General features: G+C 40.4%; 1 protein-coding gene across 2 annotated transcripts; it reads right to left on the minus strand.

Moving 5' to 3' along the window:
- Positions 1–7286: 7286 nt before the first annotated feature.
- On the minus strand, positions 7287–19836 carry SNTN (sentan, cilia apical structure protein). Of its 2 annotated transcripts, XM_002813566.6 has the most exons (5): positions 19714–19836; positions 17721–17755; positions 12675–12814; positions 8708–8797; positions 7287–8557 (listed from the first exon to the last, which is right to left on the minus strand). In XM_002813566.6, exons 1-5 carry the CDS (start codon positions 19821–19823, stop codon positions 8399–8401), a joined length of 534 nt encoding a protein of 177 aa, XP_002813612.2. In that variant the 5' UTR covers positions 19824–19836; the 3' UTR covers positions 7287–8398. The 2 variants fall into 2 exon arrangements, with proteins under 2 accessions (XP_002813612.2, XP_009237114.1); XM_009238839.4 differs by lacking the exon at positions 8708–8797.
- Between the last annotated feature and the right edge of the window lie 2687 nt (positions 19837–22523).

Here is a 22523-nt window from a genome sequence, read left to right on the forward strand (position 1 = left end):
GTTTTCATTTTCAGTATAGTATTCAATACATTCCATGAGATATTCAACACTTTATTATAAATTAGGCTTTGTGTTAGATGATTTTCCCCAACTGTGGGCTAACGTAAGTATCCTGAGCCCTTTTAAGGCAGGCTAGGCTAAGCTATGATGTTCAGTAGGTTAGGTGTATTTCATGCATTTTCAAATTATAATATTTTCAATTTACGATGGATTTATTGGGATGTAACCCCATCATAAGTTGAGGAGAAGTTATATATATATCTTTTTAATGTGGTTCTTGAGGATTTTTCTGATTTGGCCTCTATCCATTTCCCAGCCTAATTTCTCATGTCTCTCCCACATCTTTGCCTTATGCTGCATTTGGGTCATATCACGCTTTTTTTTTTTTCCAGTTTATTGAAACTGCTATGTTCTTAATGATGTTATTCTCTGTCCTTGCTGCCTTGCCAAGTTCTACCCATCTTTCAGGCCTTAGACAAAATATCATCTGTGAAGTTATTTTAAAAAACAACAAAAAAACTCAAAACCATAGTTGGGTGCTCCTATTAGACATTTCTGTACTTTCCCTCTCATTACACTTACTGAACTTAATAATTTCCAGTTGAGCTACATAATTTCTAGTTTTTGCAAACTGGAAATTATGTAGGTCAGTAAGTGCCATGAGAATTCCACGTAGTTCCATAAGAACAAGAATCATATCTGTCTTGCTCCCACACTGTATCCCAGAACCCAGCAGAAGTGCTTCATACATATCTGTCAACCATGTGGATGGGAGATTGAATGCTTCAATAATCTTTGTATTGTAGTAGAGGTACCACATATTGCTCCTGCACTAGTTCCTTGGCCAAACATTAGCCTTATTTGAGCCCTCTACTCCAGTAGGCTTTGTGCTTAGACTGTCAAGACCTGTTTAGTGTGAATCTCTCACCCTTGATATCCAATAAAGTTCCTCATATCCCTGATCCTTTATACCTAACCAGTCTCCTCTTTGCAATTTTTCATCTACTTCCTCACCCTGCCCATAGGCTATAAATTGTCACTTGCCCCTACTGTATTTAGAGTTGAGTTCCATGTCTCTCCCTTGTTGCAATAGTTTTGGATAAAGTCTTCCTTGGTAGATTTCCCATTCTGTGAGAACTTCATTGACACTTAAACAATGAGAGTGCTGCATTCTCTGTGTCTTTGAAGTAACACAAAGACACAGAGTGTTTTTGATCTTGAAGACTGCTTATTCGCTAGTTATGAGCTAAATTGGAATAAATGCAGTCTTAAATGGAGTCTGCATATTCCCTTCCACCAATTCTGAAAACTAGCACAGTCTTTGTGATCAGACCTAGTTTACTCATCTACCACTAGAGCACACCTGTGTTTTCTTTTTTTGGCATGTCATTGACCTGCATATAAGCAAATATGTTAATAGTCCCCTTTCTACCCCTTCTGTTTGAGAAACACTCATTCATCCATTCATTTCTTTCTTTCTCTTTCTTTCTTTCTTTCTTTCCTCTTTCTTTTCCTTCTTTTTTTTCGAGTCTTGCTCTGTCACCCAGGCTGAAGTGCAGTGGCACAATCTCTGTTCACTGCAACCTCCACCTCCTGGGTTCAAGGGATTCTCCTGCCTTAGCCTCCTCAGTAGCTGGGACTACAGGGACGCGCCACCAGGCCCAATTAATTTTTGTATTTTTAGTAGAGACGGAGTTTCACCATGTTGGCCAGGATGGTCTCGATCTCTCAACCTCGTGATCTGCGCACCTCGGTCTCCCAAAGTCATTTTTCTTTTCAATATTCACTAAGCATTTGCTGTATAAGTCTATTGTAGGCGCTATTGTAGGTGCTGAAGCTACTATACAAGATAGGCAGGGCTCTTGCTTTTAAAGATCTTATAGGTTAATAGATGACCACATGTATTGTTTGACCTTATCTTCATGTTCTTAATCTGAAAAGCACTGAGAACTTGTCAGCTTCTCCTGCCCCTCTTCTTATTCTCCCTTCTAGGGCATCTGCTTATTGACGTTTAGCCCTCTGTGTGCTCGGCTTATGCCACAGACTGTCATGGCCAAGGTTGTGAAAAGGGGTAGAAAAGACAGACTCTTAAGTGATTAGAATTTGTCCATATGCGTATTAGCACCTTGTTACAATTTTCTTTTTGAAAATATTGGTTTGCGTAAAAGATTTTCAGAATGGGAGGGGATTTTAGGGAACATCTGGTCACAGAGTCCCTTTTCACTAAGTAAGGAAGAATCTGAGAGCTAGAGAGGAGGTAGCAGGTACAGAGCTGGAAGTAAAAGCCGTTCTAACCTTTGCATCAGTGTTTCTACCGTGCCACCTGCCATGTGCTAAGATCAGGAAGATGCTTTCACCTTCCCAGGGGCTCTACTGCCTTCCTGTCCCTTCTTCCATGGTCTTCTTCCCAACATTTGTACCTACTTTAAGGAAAACCGTGGGCTACAGGCCACACAGATTTAAAAACTCCATTGCCTTCTCCCAAAGGAATAATTTTCTGGAAAACTAAACTAAATGACAGAGAGAGGGAGGGAAATTGTTATATTGTTAGAGCATTAAAAAACCCCACAAAACTCTTCTTGATTCCTTTGAGCTCTGGGCATGTGAAATGCTGCTGCTTCCTCTTCCTCTTCCTTATTTTACAGAATAAATTTGTTGTAATTCAGTATAAACTGTAAATAATGGAGAGACCCTCCTTTGATGGTTTTATATCCACTCTTGGTATCATAAAGAAGCTAGACTATAGTATGAAATAGGCCTGGGTTGCAATCCTGGATTTGATCTGCCACTTAATGCTATGGGATCCTGGGTAGGACACTCAACCTTCCCCAAATTTCACTCTCTTTTGTAAAATAGAGAAATACCAATCCCTAAAGCTGTGTAAAAGACTATACAGCAGTACTTGAGTGTAGTAGATGTTCTATAAGGGGCAGTTATTAATAAAGAAAATGATAGTAACAATTTGTCTAGAATAAGACAAGTTAGAATAGACATCAGAAGTGTGCATAGGTACACTTTGGGCTCCTCAAATGTGTATGTGCCTCTTGAAGTCCCACAACAACTTCTGTAAGAAAACAGGCCCCTTTCTGATCTCATATTTTTATTTGAAAAACAAAACAAAACAAAACACAAGGCTCATTTGGAAAAGTTGGAGGACTTTTACAGAGCTACCCAGCTTGTGATGGTATATCTGGGACTAGAGTTCAGGTCCTCTCTCTGGCCCACTTCTGTAAATCAGCAATTTCTCTGGGGGCATAGACCTCCTAGCTCCACACTCTGAACACTCACTCAAAGTGGAAGAAATAAAGACCACGAATAGCCTCTAGTTAGTTACAGTTCGTAATTTGTTACCAAATAATTATGAAAAAATTTAGATGGTCACTGTTCTTTAGATTTAGAATTGTGAATAAGGTACTGAGAACTTGTAACATGAACGTGTGGTATTCCTCAAGTGTGTGGGAGTATAAAACATGCTAAAATTTCCATTTTATACCATGCCACCTCCTGCATTTGATTTAAAAATTGTACCTCCTGAAAAGTCAAAGTGAAATCGGAATCCATGTGGCCTAGATTGAAATTAGAGAAGAGGAGACTAGCACAACAAATCTCCCAGGCTTGAATTCTTTGGGTCACTCTCCCCCCTTGTTAATGGTCTGGCCCAACCTTTTCATATTCAGCAGAATGGTCTCCCCAAGAACTCTCCTTAGCTCTACCCATGAAGAAGATCAGCTGATGAACAGTACTGCCATTGGTTTTCTTCCAACCCTCTCCCCCTTTCTTATAAAGGACTATTTAAAGCACAAATCCTGATCTCAGAGTTGGATCCATTTTTAGATGCTAAAATAAAGAAAATTAGGGGTTCTTGGATAGGGTATGTTTCTATCATGTTCACCAAATTGCAAGGGTGCCACAGCTCTTGTACAGGAATATCTTGGCTATATTTAATCACAGGAAAACTTACCAGGGAGACTCAGGTTAGCTTCTTTTGTACAATGACAATTCACTAAAGGTTTCACTTGGAGTAACAAACAAAATTATTCCTTCAAGGCACTTTTGCTAAGCCCATATCTGAGATGCAAATAACATTGCCTTTCTAGTCCAAGTCACAGATTTTGTACTAGAGATTCTTCTAATTTCCTCTATCAATCACTTCCTCCTCAGTTCCTCTCTTCCTTCTTTGAGAACCCATCCACAGACTCTGCAAAGAGTCAGTTCCCACAGTCCCTGCTAGGTGAGCATGTCAGCCTCCTCCTTGACCTCAGACAATTAGTTTAGAAGTCATTACTCAAACTCAGCCAATCAGCTTCTCTCTCCTGGGATAAGAATTGGGCCTTCTGAGATGCTACTGAGTGTCTGTTGAGCATTTAAAGGGAAAAGTCAAGTCAGCAATGGGGACATTGTGTTTGGCTCTTGTGCCAAGAATCCAGAAATAATTGGTTTAGGAAATAGAGATAGAGAGATAGAGAGAAAGAGAATACAGGATAATGACCACATGCAGAGAGAAGGAGAGATCAGAAACCAATATTTTGCTTTCTATTGCTGTTTTCAGGATTGTGTGGACATTCATTGCATTCTCTATCCTTTCATTCCATTATATGCTCTGTACCTTGATAAATACAACCCTCCCATTTTTCCTTTGTGTGTGTATATGTATATATGTGTAATTGGAATGGATTTTTTTCTTTTCAACCAAGGTATCTTAAGACAGATTTGCATCACAATCTCACTTGTGACGATCAGTAACATTTTCAAGACGGCAGCTTTGTTTTTACAGTAGAGCTCATGGTCCTGGGACTAGAACCAAGAAGTAGATCTCCTATGTTTTAGTGTCTTAGCATCACACTCATTGATTTGTCTGTCGCTGATGCTTCAACACGTACATGTGCTTTTGCTCTGTTTGCATTCTTTGCATCAGGCTAAAATAGATTCTATAATTGATATCTCTCCCAGAGGAGTGTGACTTTCCATCTGGGATGGATTTTCAAAAATTCTTCCTGGGAGCCCATAGAGTTGGAAGGACTCCAAGATTCTTCATCACACCATTGGTCAGGCTCTCTGGTTTCCTTCTCTGAAAGGTGTGAATATGACCTTTCCATTGACCACCAAGGTTGCCATATTCAGCTACTTGCAACTGAGACACAAAGGGCTTTGAGGGAGAACAGCCCACAGAATTCTATTTGAGGAATGCCAAATGGTTCTCTAGGGCCCAGCTGGTACTGCTATCTCTTGCACAGTGCCTGAAATGTGCACAGCTATTTTTGGTGAGTTATAATATTATTGCTCACAACGAAGTCTAATATTAAAGCAAAATTAACAATGCCCTCGAGGAAGGCAGAAAACTCTCAAATCTGCTTAGTTGTGTGATTCACGAAAATCAAAACCTTTGTGTTTCAGTTTCCTCATCTATGAGATGGTCATAATAATAATACCTGTCTCACACGGTTGTTATGGGTATTAAATGAGTTACTATTTGGAACTCCCTAGAACAGTGCCTGGCTCGTAGGATGAGCCCTGTGTTTGTCAAACAACAACAACAACAACAACAACAACAAAAAACAACAACACTTTTCTGTCACTCAACATGAAACAGCTCAAAGCAAGAAGCCTTTGAAAACTGGACATATAACAAATTTTCTTTAATTCCTTTTTCTTCTTTTGTCAGATAAGTGAGTTTGAATGTTTTTGTTAAACACTCCTGCCTCCTGTTAAAATGCTGAGAGGATAAAGTCTGGGGCTTTCCTTTACATTATCTGTAATCTCTTCGATTTAGAATGTCTGAGGTTTGGAAGTGGGGAGGGCCAGGGAGTTGGGTTCTGGTGGATCTGGAAAACCACAGGATGAGGCAACACTGCACCAGAGCAAGGCTGAAGGTTTCTCTCTGGAAAGGATTTTTTTTTTTTTATTTGAGATGGAGTTTCACTCTTTTTGCCCCAGCTGGAGTGCAGTGGTGCGATCTTGGCTCACTGCAACCTCTGCCTCCCGGGTTCAAGTGATTCTCCTTCCTCAGCCTCCGGAGTAGCTGGGATTACAGGCATGTGCCACCACACCTGGCTAATTTTGTATTTTTAGTAGAGGTGGGGTTTCTCCATGTTGGTCAGGCTGGTCTCAAACTCCTGACCTCAGGTGATCTGCCCGCCTTGGCCTCCCAAAGTGCTGGGATTTTCTTAACATAGGTTATGAGGCATACAATGTTGGGCTGGGAAGAAAATGAGAGGTGAGGGATGGACTTAGGAAGTTATAATAATTTTACAATGAATAACCATCTTTTTTCTGGTAAAATATTTATTTCTTCCTTCAGCAAGTTGTCCATATCAGTTTGTCTGGGCTTCTGCTCCAAACTGGCCTCCCTCAGGACCTAGGCTGAAGGAGCAGCCTCCATGGGGCATGTTGCCAGTTATCACAGCCCAGGGAAGCAGGGCAGTGAATTGACCCAGGCTCTCAAAGCCTCCACCTGGAAGTGGCACGTTTCACTTCAGCTCAGATGTCACTGGCCAAAGGATGGACACACTCAACTGTAAGGAAACAGAGAAGTAAAGTCCTACAATGCATTTTACAGGATTATAGAATAACTCCAATAGACCACATTTACATACATGTTTTGCCAGCCATAAACTTCTGGAAGGTAAAGACTGTGACTCGTTCCTCTTTGCCTCTCTCTTGGCAACAGCGTGCGGTAAAAGTGCAATACATGTTAGGTGTCTGCCTGCCTGATTGTGGAGCTTAGCGAGTGACTGGAACAAAATGGGAATCAAAGCCAGAAAACTATGTCTCCTCTTTCTCCTCCCCTTTTGGCACCTCTTTGCTTCTGCCAGGATTCTGACTCTGAAATTGATTGCCTCAATGATCCTGGACCATCATTTAGCTACTCTAATCCTCAGTTCCTGCAGTTGGAAAGGGGGGACATTATTACTCCCATGTAAAGATAGAGTAAGATGGCATCTAGAGTAAGATGGCATTTCTGAAAGCCAGGGTTGATTAAGGCTTGTGCCTCTGGCTGTTGCCCAGTGCCCCCTCTGGGGAACTTGAGTGCCCATTGCTATATGCTGAGCTACCCTACTGGAGCCTGCTGTCCTCAGGTGAGGTCCTACATGAATAAAAATCTTTGTGAGAGTCTATCTTAAAGGTTCAGGCATTGACTATATGTGTGTATGTAATTTAAATTCAGGAATACAGGAGGTGGTCATGGGGGTCGGTGTGGGTCTCTGAGATATGACTACTTTTACATCATAATCCCAAGGAATTGTTGGTTAAATTGTGGTCAGAGATTACAAGTATACTGGGTTTCATTTTTTTGTTAAGTCAGATTTATTTAGGTATAATTGACATACAGTACAATTCACTCTTTTCAGTGTGCAGTTCTATGAGTTTGACAAATGCATGCAGTCTTGTAGTCACCATCTCACAATCAAAATGGAGACCATTTCCAGCCCCCTCAAAAGTCCCCTTGACCAGGCTTGGTGGCTCAAGCCTGTAATCCCAGCACTTTGGGAGGCTGAGGTGGGCGGACCACCTGAGGTCAGGAGTTCGAGACCAGCCTGGCCTACATGGCGAAACCCTGTCTCCACTAAAAATACAAAAAAAATTAGCCTGGCATGGTGGCACACGCCTGTAATCCCAGCTACTCAGGAGGCTGAGGCAGGAGAATCACTTGAACCTGGAAGGCAGAGGTTGCAGTGAGCCGAGATCGTGCCATTGCACTCCAGCCTGGGTGACAAGAGCAAAACTCTGTCTCAAATAAAATAAAATAGAATAAAAAACTCCCCTTGTGCCATTTGTGGACAGCCCCATTTCCCACCCATATCCCTGGCATCCATGGACAATTTTTATTTTATTTTATTTTATTTTATAGAATGTCAGTAAAGCTTTTCTGACCTTTGAACTCAGATCAGGTGATAATCTCTTTTAGCATCCTATGGCCCTTATTTCAATTCTAATTATACTGTGTATGCAATTAATTAAAAATTGTTCAATGTCCATCTCTTCTGCTAGACTTCTGCAAACATGTCTGAAGGAAGGAATTGCCTGGCAAATTCATTACTGTATCCTCAGCAGTCCCATCAAGTAGATGCTCAACAAATGTTTAGTGAATAAATGAGTGACTCAATGACTATAATTAGAGTGCTCTAGGTCACTACTGACTCAGCAAAAGCAATTTATTATTCAGTGGTATCAAATCTATCATATGGTAAAGCACACAGAGACCTTATCATTCAAACATTCCTGAAGTGTATGGGTAAATATTTGGTGTTACATTGGAGTTACATTGGATCTGAATACCAGAACCATCCTAGGCAATTCCAGATGCATGATAGATTCATTCAATTAATCAAAAATAAGATGGAAACATTTTAGTAACACTGTCTTTTGCCATTATTTTATACAGCATATTTAAAACTGTTTATTTCATAATTTTTACACTCCATATATTTTGTAGCAGATCTGACATGACAGTGATGCTTAAGAGCAAGATCATGAAGTCTTCAAAATCTAGCTTATTTTCTGTGTGCTCATCAAGTTCAGAAAGGATCTCTCTGTATTTTGGCTTGGCTTCTTGTCCCTGTGAGAATGGAGAAATAAAAACCGAATTCATTGTATAGACTTTAGGTTTACAGATCATAAACAATAATGTCTTAGTCTGTTTAGTGTTGCTGTAACAGAATACCTGAGACTGAGTGATTTACAAAGAAAAAAGAAAAATTTGGCTTACAATTCTGATGGCTGGAAAGTTCAAGATCAGGCATCTGCATGTGGTGAGGACCTCAGACTGCTTCCACTCATGGTAGAAGGTGAAGGGGAGCTGGTGTATGAACAGATCACACAGCAAGAGAAGAGGCAAGAGGAGGAGGGAGGGTTCCAGGCTCTTTTAAACAACCAGTTCTTGTGGTAACTAATAGAATGAGAACTCACTCAACACCCCCAAAGCAGGGCATTCATTTATTCAAGAAAGCTCTGTCCCTATGACTTCGAACACTTCCCATAAGGCCCAACCTCTAACATTGGAGATCAAATTTCAACATGGAGTTTGGAGGGGACAAACATCAAAATCATAGTAAATAATAAACATGTTATTAACAATAATAACACACCAAGTTGCCAACAACGCTACCAGTAAAACACCATGTTAAATCTTTTTATGTGTTATCTCCTCTAATCATCATAGTGACCTTATTGAATATATACTACTATTATCCTCATCCTACAGATGCAGTATCAGAGACAGGTGATAATTAAGAGACTTGCCCCAAGCTGGGAAGATTTTGGTGTGGAGCCAGGGTTTGTAGCCCATCTACCTCTTGAGAGCCCATACTCTTAACTGCTAAGCTATTCTGCCTTTTTTTGAACACATATATTATGTTTTTAAATTTTCAAAATACAATCTTTGTGTTAGGGAAGGTATCCTCTATGGGTTCATTATCTAAGATTTAAGATTATCCAGAAATATAGAATAAAATGCTAAATATGCTAATAAAATGCTAAAAATATAGAATAATATGCTAAAAGAAAATACGTGCTTTGAAAGATTATTTAGCTTTAGTTTGATTATAAATCAAATCTATGTTCATAGTGTTCATAAATAGTCAGATTGAAGGAAAACATCTTAATAGTATATAAATGGAGATACTTTTTAGTTTCAAATCACAGCTTGTGAAATATCTTCCCCAGTGACAATAAAAATGTTAAAGTCATTTGATTCACCATTATATAGAACCATATTTACATTTAGTTTGACCCCAAATGCGCACCCATGTGCTAGGTGTATAAAGCCATCACAGCAATGACTAAGGCACTTTGGGAATGATGCTACATTCCTCTTATAGGCTGTTTCTCCTCAAGAGGTCACCATCACCCTATCCATGAGGGCCAAGGGGAGCTCTCTACTCTCTCCCTCCAGGAGAGCTGAGTGCTATTTGGAAAGGGTCAGATTCCAAGACACAGGTAGACAGGACCACTTTACTAGCAGAATGGCACACTGTTTGCTCAGATGTACGAGAGAGGTATTGGTCTTCTTTTTTTTCCTGCATATTTTAAGAGCACACCATTTTCTGAGGTCCAGTCCTCCTGGGGCATGACCTGTCATCTTTTTGTATCTTCCCAGTAGTGCCTTTAGGTGCTTTTTAAAATTCTATCTGACTGGCTATAAGGTGCTAAGATCCCCAAAACCATGTTTAGCCTTATGGGAAAGGCAATGTTCCCGTTAGAACTCAGGCCTTAGCCAAAAGAACCAGCTCAGTTTATCAGGGGACACAATATGGGGACTGAGGAGAAAGCCCAGTTAGGAATGAAGTGGGCTTCTGAGCTTTGCCATTGACTCACGTGCGTGCACCTGCCCTAGGGGGGTCTCATGGGGCAGGGTGGTTGGGCCAAGGCAGCATTCTGACAGACATTGCAGAGAATGCCTTGGGATGAACTGTCCCCTCAAGTCCCTGAAATATGGCTCTGCTTTCATCTCCAGCAGAGGGCAAGATTTCACTGAGGCCTAGGTGTGCCTGCTGTTAGAGAGATCCAGAAATTGGCTGTACTTCTAGGGTTTAGCCTACACTGAGAGACACGAGGCTGAAGGTGTCTTTCCTAAGGACTGGTTTTTAATTCTTTTGCCCTGGTGTTCTGAGAGGGTGATGAGTTACATCAAGATGGTGCGTCCATTAGTTCTTCATTTTCATATGTGTTAAAAGCTTGCTGAGCATTTGCCAGGTTACCAGGTAATGAGCCCCCTTTCTGTCTGGCATATGGGCCCCATTTCTTTTGGCCTTGGACGTAGGCAAATGGTATAGGATTTATTTACCCATCCTTTCCTTAGACTCCCCAAAACTTGTTATCTCTTGGTAAATTCTGCCTGATATTTCTGCCTGAAAAAGTAGCTTTCCAAAAAAAACCCCAAAATCAGAAAAATACATGTTTAATTTAGAACATTTAGGAAAAGTAAATTTAAAAAAAGAACTGTGACTGTAACCCTTTACCCCATTACTCAAAATAGCTAACCCTTATTAACATTTATTTCCATTCATTTATCTGTGTATTACACTATATTCTCCGTTTCTCTTTTGAAATAATTACCCACTCACAGAAAGTTGTACCCTTGACTTAACTCCCCTCAGTGGGTGACATCTTATATAACTGTAGTGCACTGAAACCATATATAGGTGTTTATATATGTGTATGTGTGCATATATAGAGAGATTACTATCTTTTCAATATTTCAGAACAGATACAGGGACTTGGAGACTGCCTCTATGTGCTTTCTTGCTCTACCCATCAATAAATATTGATAGTTTAAGCTGATATGAGGCCCTTTTTTCCTCTTACACATTTTCCCTAGGCTGGTATTTTCCAAAGTATGAACATATACTGCTGATAGAATGTAATGCCATTTTAGGTGATGCAAGAATAAATATTAAACACTAAATAAGAATTGATAGTCATCTATTTTTTCACGATTATTTTTTACTCTAATCCACTGAATTTACAATAAGAATAATGATACAGTGTCCTTATAAAATTTTACTTAAGAAGAGAGAAAATATAGAGGAAAAGTTCAAAGCAACACAGGCTATAGGCAGATGTGGGAAAAATACTAAATATGGTATTCAATGACTGAAATTTGAGAAATATACCCTTAGGTGAGTAAGGTAGTAATCTTTAGGCCACTGACTGATTATATACTGCTGACTCTCATTTCTATATTTTGAACACAGATCTCTATTCTCACCTTTGAACTCATCTATCCTGTTGCTAAGTCTTCCTCTTAAATATTTCATGGACATCTTAACATTGACACATCCTAATGGAACTCACCATCTCCTGCCTACCTCCATCCCACCTCAAACCTGCTTATTCTTTAGCCTTTTTCTTCTCTAGGAATGGGAACACCACCATTCCTTTCATAAGTCAGAATTTGGGTTGTCATCATTTGCTTTCCTGTCCTTCAACTCTCATAGTCAATCAATTGTCAGATCTTGTTCATTCCACCTTCTAAACGTCTCTTCTATTTGTCTGTTTATCTCCACCTTCACTGCCGTAGTCTAAGCCATCACCATCTTTCTCTTGAATTGCCTCCCCACAGCTAGTTATTCCCTTTTTTCCTATTCCACCCCCAACCCTAGTCTGTTCTCTGTACTGCAGCTGGTGTAATTTCTTAGGCCTGGACGTAGAAATAGTTCCTGGCTTCCTCTTGCTATCAGGCTATGCTTCTGTAAGATTTGGCTTCTCCTCGCCTCCCCAGCCTCATCTCTAACCATTTCCCAGCTACCGTCCCATCCCTTCTCACCAACTGGCCCTCCAGATCTCTGCTTGGAACGCCATCATTCTCACTCCCCCTTGCCTAGCTACCTCCTGCTTACTCTTCAGATCTCAGCTATACCTTAGTTTTCCAGGAGCCCATCATTGATTACCTGCCCCAAGATAGTTCCTCTGTTTTACTCTCACTGAATGCTCTACTCTTTCACATCCTTTGACTATTTTTAATTACTTTTTTAGTGTATTTCTTTCCCCTGCTGGGGATTGCTGTCTTCACTGCATCAACTCCAGTGCAGCTCGCTGCCTGGCATAAGGTAGGTGTTCAATAAACATTTGTTACGTGAGACAACATGACAGGGACATGGAGCTGGAGTTGTTTGCTCATTGGGTCAGCCATGAGGGTGTGGTTCCTGTTTCTTTATGCAAGTTAATTCTCTCACCTCTGCGAAATTCCTAAATTGGGTTTGCAGCAGATCTTTGGCAATAGCTTTTTCAAGTTTACCATCAGAGTCAGAAGAATTTCTGAAAATCAGAGCAGTGGTGGCAATAGCTTTTTCCAGATCTGAGCACTTCCTCAGAGCTAGGAGAGAAGAAATGTGCAACAAAGTATCCTGAGTTACAAATAACCCTTCCCCAGACCTGCTGTTGTGTCTTCCAAGGGAACTGTAGGGAACCTTCTAAATCTTGGCCCTTTGCCTCCTATCTGGGAGCAGGATGTGGGAGTTTCCGATCCTGCATCTTTAAACAAGGGAGAACAAAAGCTCCCTTAATAGCAATTAGAATTAGTAGAGTTAGATATGAGATTTACCACCTGCTTGCCATGTGACCTTAGAAAAGTCTCTCACCTCTCTAAGCTTTGGTTTTCTGATCTGTAATTTCATTCAGTTATTCAACAAATATTGATAGAGCATCTACTATGGACGAGGCTCAGTCCTTGATATTAGGAATCACTGAATAAAATGAAGTCCTGCTCTTGTGGAATTTATATTCTGTGTCAGACACAGCATCACTTCGTGTCAGTATGATAAAGGAGAATGACTTTCAGGAAAAGCTCTTTGCTATAATGATGAATAAGGGTTCTCTTTGACTCGTGGCCTAAAACAGAGTGATATCCCGACTGGTTTCTCTCAGGTAAGCTCCTTGATAGGGCAATGCTAATTCGTTTCTTTTCACTGCGTTGCTGTGAACACAGGGAAATGTACAAGTTACCATGAAGAAAATTCTTTTGCTTTGTGTTCTTTTAGTCACCAATACATCCCCTAGTGTAGAACTTATCACACTTTACAGGTATTACATGTTTACCTGTCCTTTCCTCAACTAGAAAGCAGCCTCCATGGGCCAGGGATCAGACCCTTTTTCTTAAAATCACTATATTCCCAGTGACAGTACAAATGTCTGCTACATTGTAGGTACTAATAAATGCTGTTAAATGAATGAATCCGAAGAAAATAAGAACAAAATCTCTCAGCTTTCAGCCCAGGTAATGTGCAACAATGACAGGTTCAAAGAATGATATTCAGTCAGAATAACATGATTTTCATATTGAGTGCTTACTAAGTTCCTGTTACTTCCCAGCATACAGAGGGGACAAGACCAGATGTGGGGCCAGGCACAGTGTCTCATGCCTATAATCCCAGCACTTTGGAAGGCCATGATGGGATGATTGCTTGAGGCCAGGAGTTTGAAACCAGCCTGGTCAACATAGCAAGACCCTTGTCCCTGTTTTTGTTTTTTTTTTTAATTAAAAAACCTCAGATGTGGTTTCTGCTCTCATAGATCTTACAATCTGGCAGAGAAATCAATAATAAAGAGTAAGTATATGTATACACGTTTTTTTAAATGTTATTTTATGTTATTTGTCTACATATATATACACATACATATATTTACAAGTTGTGATGTATGAGGCAAGGAAGGTATAGAAACAGGAAAAAAATTACAGAGTGGGTCTGGGAGGAAAACTACTTAGATGGGTGGTCTGGAAGGCCTCATGAGTAGATTAATATTTAAGCTAAGATTACTAGGATGAGGCGGAGCCAGCCATGAAAAGGGTGGGGGTCAGGGTGAGATTAGGAATTTGCTGAATGTTCCAGGCTCGGGAAGCTGGATATGTGAAGGCTCAGGTCACAATAAATCTGGCATATTTGGCAGATTTCTGAAAGAAGACATTTGTGAGTAAACTCTAGGGGCTGGAAGGGTGTTTGTAAGCAAAAGCTAGATCATGCAGGACTTGTAGGCCATGTAAAGGAATCAGGATTTTCTTCAAAGTGGAAAGAGAAGGCATCAAAGCATTTTGAGCATCTAATTTTTCAGTTAAAGGTGAGGAGGAGGGACAAGAGTGAAGACAAGTGGGTGAAAGGAGGGAGTGTGTGGGCCTTCTCAGTTTTTATTGTATCTCTGAGCAGTGCCCAGGCTATATATTTGGTTAAATAAAGTTCACATTGCTAAGAAGTGGCAAAGAAAGTATATGAAACCTTTGACTTCAAAGTCCGTAGAAAGATCAGCCACTTAGGAGTATCTTCTTGCAAGGACATCCCCATGGTGACTGTGGAATCCAGATATTTTTTGACCCTCTGATGAAGTTCAGGTCTGACTGCACTCTGAAATGGGAACTCCATCTGGTCTAGCCAACTTCCCATTCTTTTCCTGCATCTCTTTTGAAAAACAGCATGACTTTCCCTTGGCTATAAAATAGCATATGGCCATGGTAAAAACAGAGCTAGAAAATATTAAAAATAAAAGATAATGAGGAACTCTGGTTGTTCTAATAACACTGATGATATTCGGTGAGGCGTTTTAGTTTCCTGTTTCTATGGTTGGATTCTTCCCTTAATAAACCCAGCATGTTGCCTCTTAATTCTTTCACTGTCTGCCTCGCAGAGTTGGGAACTAGTATGTGAAAGCATATCGTAAAGGGCTAAGTGCAGCTGAAAACACAAGGGACTGCTGTTTCTCTTTTGGCATCTTTTATTGGCTCTCTTGCCTCTGGAATGGGGGTGCAGGGAAGGACATTAAGCCCGGCCGATGTCTGCTGCCCTCTTTGTTATTCCCTAGCTCACTGTCAGTACTTTAATAATACTGAACTGTGTGTAGTCTCTGCATACTCTATCCATCCAACAAGCATTTATTGGCAAGTATTTATTACCAGGCCCTGTGATAGTTGTGGGGCGCAGAGCAGTGAGCAACATCAAAAGAACAAACTCTGACTTTTTGGAGCTTGTATTCTGGTGGACAATAATATACGACACACATTCTACATGCCAATGACTCCTCCCTGGGATGAATGCACATGACTCAACTCACTACATTCTGATGTCAGTCTGATGAGGTATGTCTTAGTATCAACCCCCACTCTATCGATGAAGAAACAGAGACAGCAAGAGGCTAAGTATTACAGCTTGCCCACACAACTGCTCTGGTTTCACTCCAAGATGCACGCTGCCTCTAGGTGTTGTTTTTTCAGGCAGCGTATTTTGCAGGACTCTTTCCCAAACTCCCAGATGGGGCTACACGTCCTTCCTTTGTGCTTCTGTAATTCTTAAACATAATCTTTTCATAATCTTCACACTGAAACACTCTGTTTAGATTATCTTCTACATCAGTGCTGCCCCCCACACCAAAAATAATTTGAGCCACAATCACAATTTTAAAATTTCTGATAGATGGCTACATTAAAGAAGTAAAAATAAACAGGTAAAAGTTAATTTTAATAATCTATTTTACTGAAGCCAATATATTAAAATATTATCATTTCAACATGTCATCAATATAAACAAATTATTGGGATATTTCACATTTTTTTTCCTACTAAGTCTCCTAAGTCTTAACGCATCTCAATTCAAATTAACCAGATTTCAAGTGCTCAGTATCTACATGTAGCTGGTGGCTGCTATACTGTATAGCACATTGGACTATATTCTTTGTGGACAGTTGTTGCCTCTTGTTTATCTTTGCATTCATTCCCAGGCCCTGGCATGTTGTAGGCTTCACTATACATGTGTTAAACTGGGCTGTTTTGAACTTCAGAAAAATTCTCTGCCTCTTCCTCCTCACCTGCTCTGGAATGTGGAACACTAAATCACCTAATTCGTTCACTGTCAGTTCACACTGAATGATGTCATGGAAATACCAGTCTCAATACAGCAGGATGAAAGAATCTCCTCATTTTAGAACTTATCCTAATATCAGTTATTTTTGTGAATGATGTGAAGACCTACAGGAGAGAAGTTGTTTGCTCAAGCTCACATAGGTAGTATATATCAGAACTAAAAACTAGGTCCCTGCTGTCTACTCTTTAGGCCAGTAATTTTCCCAGTACTTCTCAAATTTTCCCACTGCAAAAATACCCTGGGTGTTAGAGGAAAATATGTACTCACCCTGCATTCCTAAGCCTCATGAGATCGGGGCATAGGCCCAAGTAGCCAGCAGAGAAAATGTGGGTTTGTATTGACTTCTATGTCACGACCTATCCATGTCTGATTTTGATGAATAACATTTAGAATTACTTCCCACTAAATAAAATACATTCTGGGGAGATGAATCATGTTTATCCTGTGTTTTTTTTAAGGCATAAGAATAAATGTGGTTCAGTGGTCTGATTTAAGGAGTCTGGTGCTAGGAATGTTGTGTACGTGGGCAGGGGTGGGTGTGCGGTGGAGGTGACCGAGTTACAATCTCAACCTCCCAGAAGAAGTCATGTTAGACATGTGATGGGACAATTCTCAAAAGTGCCTGAAGTTGTGTAAATTATTGAAACATAAATCACCAGTCTGCTGTGTTGTAATAATATAAAAATAGTTCCATGAAGATGGAGATTTATTTAAATAAAATTACAGAGTCTCTTTTGGAGAGTTTGGCTAGTCATCTAGGAGGGAAAAACCTGCAATATAGTAAAGTACAGCTGTGCTTGTTACTCTGTAAACATGTGAAGCCTTATACTTTTGAATAAAATAATGATCCAAGTATACAAGCGTTTTTTTCTTATATTGTTATTTCCATGGCAATGTTGTTAGTCCTAAACTTATTTTACCTATGCATTTGATTTCCAGGGGCAAATATTTACACTTTGAGAGGTGGCCACATTGTTTCCACTCAGTCAACAGAGGCAGTTGGGAGCTGATTGCATCCTGAGTTCCACTTAACATTCATGAGTCAGATACTCATGGTCCTGCTCTAGACATTCTGAGGATGCTGCCGTTGGAGACACAACTGGATATGGTGGGAAGAACACTGAATTAGGAGCCAGGGGATCCATGGTCTCATCTCAGCTCTGCCTTTAATGAACTGTATGAGTTTAGGTAAGTTAATTCCTACTCCTGGACCTCAGTTCCCACATCTTTAAAAAGAACATCGTGAATGTTTGATGATTTATTCAAAAGTTCCCTTACATCTCTGGCATTCTTTGATGTCCTATTATTTTTTTTTAACACTTGGCATGCCATCTTGGTAGAGGAGAAAAATGTACATCTGAGTCATCTGTGCCTTACCTTTCACTGAAGCCAGTTGTTTGGATATTGAAATGCTGCCAACAAAATGAAAGAAACATAATGATTCTGGGAGTTGGGGTATTGATATCAGCATCTATAGCAGAGCAATATAATGATTTAAAAATTGTTTATTTTGGTAAACATTCTCTGAGATTTTAGTGGAGCAGCCATCTGTGTTTCAAAATCCTTTTTCTCCCTGCCACATAGTAAAGAAATGCCTGCATATGGCTGGCCAGCTAGCCCACATATTTCAGTCTTCCTTGTAGTTTTGCAGCTATGTGACTAAGTTCCTCCAGATGGAAATGGAGCAGAAGAGAAGTGAACACCTTCCATGTAAGCTCCTCCATGCTTTTCCCCATTCAAGCTGACTAAGGTGGAAATTATCAGGAAGACTTTAGAAGCCACATGCTGATCAGCCTGTGTCTCACGTGACTGCATGGAGTAAAACAATCACAGACCTGGAACTCCCACTCTGGACTGTCACATGGCAAAGAAAAAAGAACTTCGCATTCTGTAAAATGCTCAGACTTTGAAGTTTTTTTGTTCTAGCAGCTTAGCCTTCCTAAGAATCTGAGTATCATGCTGAGGTGTGGGATGCATGAGTGACTGATAGAGACATTCCTACCCTCTTGGGGCTAAGTCTAGAAAAGAAGACAGTTACTAGGCAGGTAACTCGATAAAAAGTAATGGCAGAGCACATAGAGAGGGCAAAGAGGTAATAACCTAGTCTACAGTGAGGGTAATGGCACTCTGCCTGAGCCTAATGAATCAGTAGTAAAGAAGGAGGAAGCCTGTTCCATGCAGAGGAAACTTGTGTGTTGAGGCCTGATGTGGCAGAAATCACGATATGATTGAAGAACCAGAGGAGGTATAGTGTGGGTGGAACCTAGAGAAAGAAGGAGATAGTGGTTAAAGGCCAGGCAGGGCCAGGGCATATTGAGCCTTGGAGGCCTTATGAAGGATGCCAGTTATTATCCTAGGGGCAACAGGAATCACATGATCAGATTTGCATTTTAGGAAATTATTTCATGGTTATATCAGAAGTAGATTGAAAAGGGGCCAAATTGGAGGCAGGAAGTTGTATCTTGCTCTCTTATAAACAGCAAATCAAAGTTTGCTTGATTTTTCAACCCCCAATGGCTGGAGTGCCTTTTGAGAAAGCCAGTAAGGATAATAGAATTTGGTAGTACCTTGGATAACCCCTTAAAGGGAACTTTTGGGTTCAGGATCTGGTTTTGGCATTAACTACTTGAGGGAACTTTGTCGTTGGGGGTTCCTCATTTTTTTCACTTGTAACATTACAAAGCTGGACCCTGTGTTACCTCAAACCCTTCGTGGTCTTCTTGGTGAGCACCTCCTGCTCTTCTACAACCTCTGCACCATTATTATTTCCTTTATAAAATGAAGGACGTTTCACTTTGCACAATGTGCACTGGTAACATGGCATGTATTTCTTTCTATTGCTATGACTGAGAAGGGTCTCAAGGGTCTGTGAGACCTTTGAGAAGCAAGAACCATGCAGTTCATATCCATATCTCCTTCTTCTGGCCTTGCAGAGTGCCTAGCACTTGCTAGGTGTCTACAAAAGGTTTTTGGAACTAAAGCCAGTCTCCTAAATGAAATTATGAGAAAGAACATTTTTCACTTATTAAACCTAACTTTACACATTTGAATAATATAAAACACTTTCTCTCTGTTGTGGATAATTTGAGAGAATATGCTACACAGTTAAGTCATTACCAAGTTTGATTTACAAATGTTTCTCAAGAGGCAATCAAAGATATTTGCATTAATTGCACCATCTTTTCACTTGGCAGTCAAGGCTGCAAGTTTGTTGTCTTTGTTTTTCCAAGTCAATTTAAAGCTGGATTAGGTAGGTAATAGGCACCAAACTGGCAATAACTTGGCTTATAAAGCTGTTGACATAAACTCTTTGGAAATATATCTGCAAGCTTAAATGAAACTCAATAAAAGACAGCCAAGTGCCACTGACCTTTTGGGCATTTTCCTAGGTGCGTAGGTGGATGTTGGGGCTGCAGAAGGATTGGGATCTCCTTCCAAGTGGAGAGATTTGTCCTGGGTACTGTGCATACAGCCACCCATTCTCTCGTCTTCTGTTTTGTGTCAGTCCTTCCTAAGCAACAGTCACTTGCCCACTGTTACTATTGTCATTCACTCCATGAAAACTATACAGTTGCATGTCTAGAAGAACTTTTCCACAGCGTCATTGTATTTAGATATAAAATCATTCAATAAATATTTTCATGCCTACTGTTAGCATGGCACTGTACAAGGTGCTGGGGAAACAACAGTGAGCAAAATCAGATGTAGACCCTGGTCTTAGGGAGTTTAGTGGGAATGACTGATATTAATCAAGTAATTGCACAAAAAGTCACACCTGTGAACAGTACTATGCAAGGCAGATGCCATGAGATTGACATCAGTCAGGCAGATCAGCGAGGCATCCCTGGGGAAGTGATGCTTGATGATGAGTAGGTGTTAACTAGGTGCAAGGATAAGGGATCCATATTGTAGACAGAAGGAATAGCCTGTGCTGAGCCCTGGAGCAGGAGGGAATGTGGTGATCAGAAGGGACTGAAAGAAGGCCAGTGTAACTGAACCAAAGAGATTGGGGTCGTGTGTCTCAAGCTGAGGCTAAAGAGCAGACTCAGTGGCCAGGCCATGCAGGAACTTTTAGATTACTGTAGGGATTTTTTTTTACTGTATGTCAAAAGAATAGGAAGCCATTTGTGTATTTTAAGCAAGGAGGTTAATGAAGTTAAATTTACATTTTTGAGAGATCACCGCAACTTCAATGTGAATAATGGTTTAGAGAGGTGGACAGAATAAATGTAGGAAGGCTGATAGGGAGGCTATTTCACTTGTGGTAGCTTAGAGCACCTTCTGTAAAAATGAGAGGATGTATCAGCTCAGTGAAATGAGTCCGGTTCAGGAAAGACATGTCAAACAATTGCCTAAATCACTGGTGAGCTGATGCGTGAGAGGAGCTAGAATTCTCAAGAGAAGCTAAGGATAATCACTATTCAGGCTACGATAGGCTCCAGGGTCTCTGCCATCTTACTGCTGCTTCACTGGTCACTGCTCCACCATCAAATGACTATGTGTGTCACTCTTCTATTGCCTGCTTCTCTTTATGGGTTTTCTTTTTTTTCTTCCCTCTACCTCTTCATTAATTTCCTTAGCATTTTCAATTCAAATTTGGGATGCAGGGGAGAGTTTGACTGGCCTTACTAATTACCGTTGCCCATGCTGGTCAGAGTTTTCGTGCCAGTTCACCCCGTAGGTAGTCAGTTACCCCATGCAATTAGCTCCTGTGGGTCACGTGATGACCCCGAGCCAATCTCACTGCTCAAGTGAAACCCTAGAGATGGCTTCCTCAGAAGGGGGAGTCTGGACAAGTTTCCCAAAATCTGGATTTTCTTTTTTTATTTTTATTTTTATTTTTATTTTTATTTTATTATTATTATACTTTAAGTTTTAGGGTACATGTACACAATGTGCAGGTTAGTTACATATGTATACATGTGCCATGTTGGTGTGCTGCACCCATTAACTCTTCATTTAGCATTAGGTATATCTCCTAAAGCTATCCCTCCCCCCTCCCCCCACCCCACAACAGTCCCCGTGTGTGATGTTCCCCTTCCTGTGTCCATGTGTTCTCATTGTTCAATTCCCATCTATGAGTGAGAACATGCGGTGTTTGGTTTTTTGTCCTTGCGATAGTTTGCTGAGAATGATGGTTTCCAGTTTCATCCATGTCCCTACAAAGGACATGAACTCACCATTTTTTATGGCTGCATAGTATTCCATGGTGTATATGTGCCACATTTTCTTAATCCAGTCTATCATTGTTGGACATTTAGATTGGTTCCAAGTCTTTGCTATTGTGAATAGTGCCGCAATAAACATACGTGTGCATGTGTCTTTATAGCAGCATGATTTATAATCCTTTGGGTATATACCCAGTAATGGGATGGCTGGGTCAAATGGTATTTCTAGTTCTAGATCCCTAAGGAATCACCACACTGACTTCCACAATGGTTGAACTAGTTTACAGTCCCACCAACAGTGTAAAAGTGTTCCTATTTCTCCACATCCTCTCCAGCACCTGCTGTTTCCTGACTTTTTAATGATCACCATTCTAACTGGTGTGAGATGGTATCTCAGTGTGGTTTTGATTTGCATTTCTCTGATGGCCAGTGATGATGAGCATTTTTTCATGTGTTTTTTGGCTGCATAAAAGTCTTCTTTAGAGAAGTGTCTATTCATATCCTTTGCCAACTTTTTGATGGGGTTGTTTGTTTTTTTCTTGTAAATTTGTTTGAGTTCATTGTAGATTCTGGATATTAGCCCTTTGTCAGATGAGTAGGTTGCAAAAATTTTCTCCCATTCTGTAGGTTGCCTGTTCACTCTGATGGTAGTTTCTTTTGCTGTGCAGAAGCTCTTTAGTTTTATTAGATCTCGTTTGTCAATTTTGGCTTTTGTTGCCATTGCTTTTGGTGTTTTAGACATGAAGTCCTTGCCCATGCCTATGTCCTGAATGGTATTGCCTAGGTTTTCTTCTAGGGTTTTTATGGTTTTAGGTCGAACATTTAAGTCTTTAATCCATCTTGAATTAATTTTTGTACAAGGTGTAAGGAAATGATCCAGTTTCAGCTTTCTACCTATGGCTAGCCAGTTTTCCCAGCACCATTTATTAAATAGGGAATCCTTTCCCCATTGCTTGTTTTTCTCAGGTTTGTCAAAGATCAGATAATTGTACATATGCGGCATTATTTCTGA

This window comes from Pongo abelii, chromosome 2 (genome assembly GCF_028885655.2).
Source record: "Pongo abelii isolate AG06213 chromosome 2, NHGRI_mPonAbe1-v2.0_pri, whole genome shotgun sequence".
NCBI lineage: Eukaryota > Metazoa > Chordata > Mammalia > Primates > Hominidae > Pongo > Pongo abelii.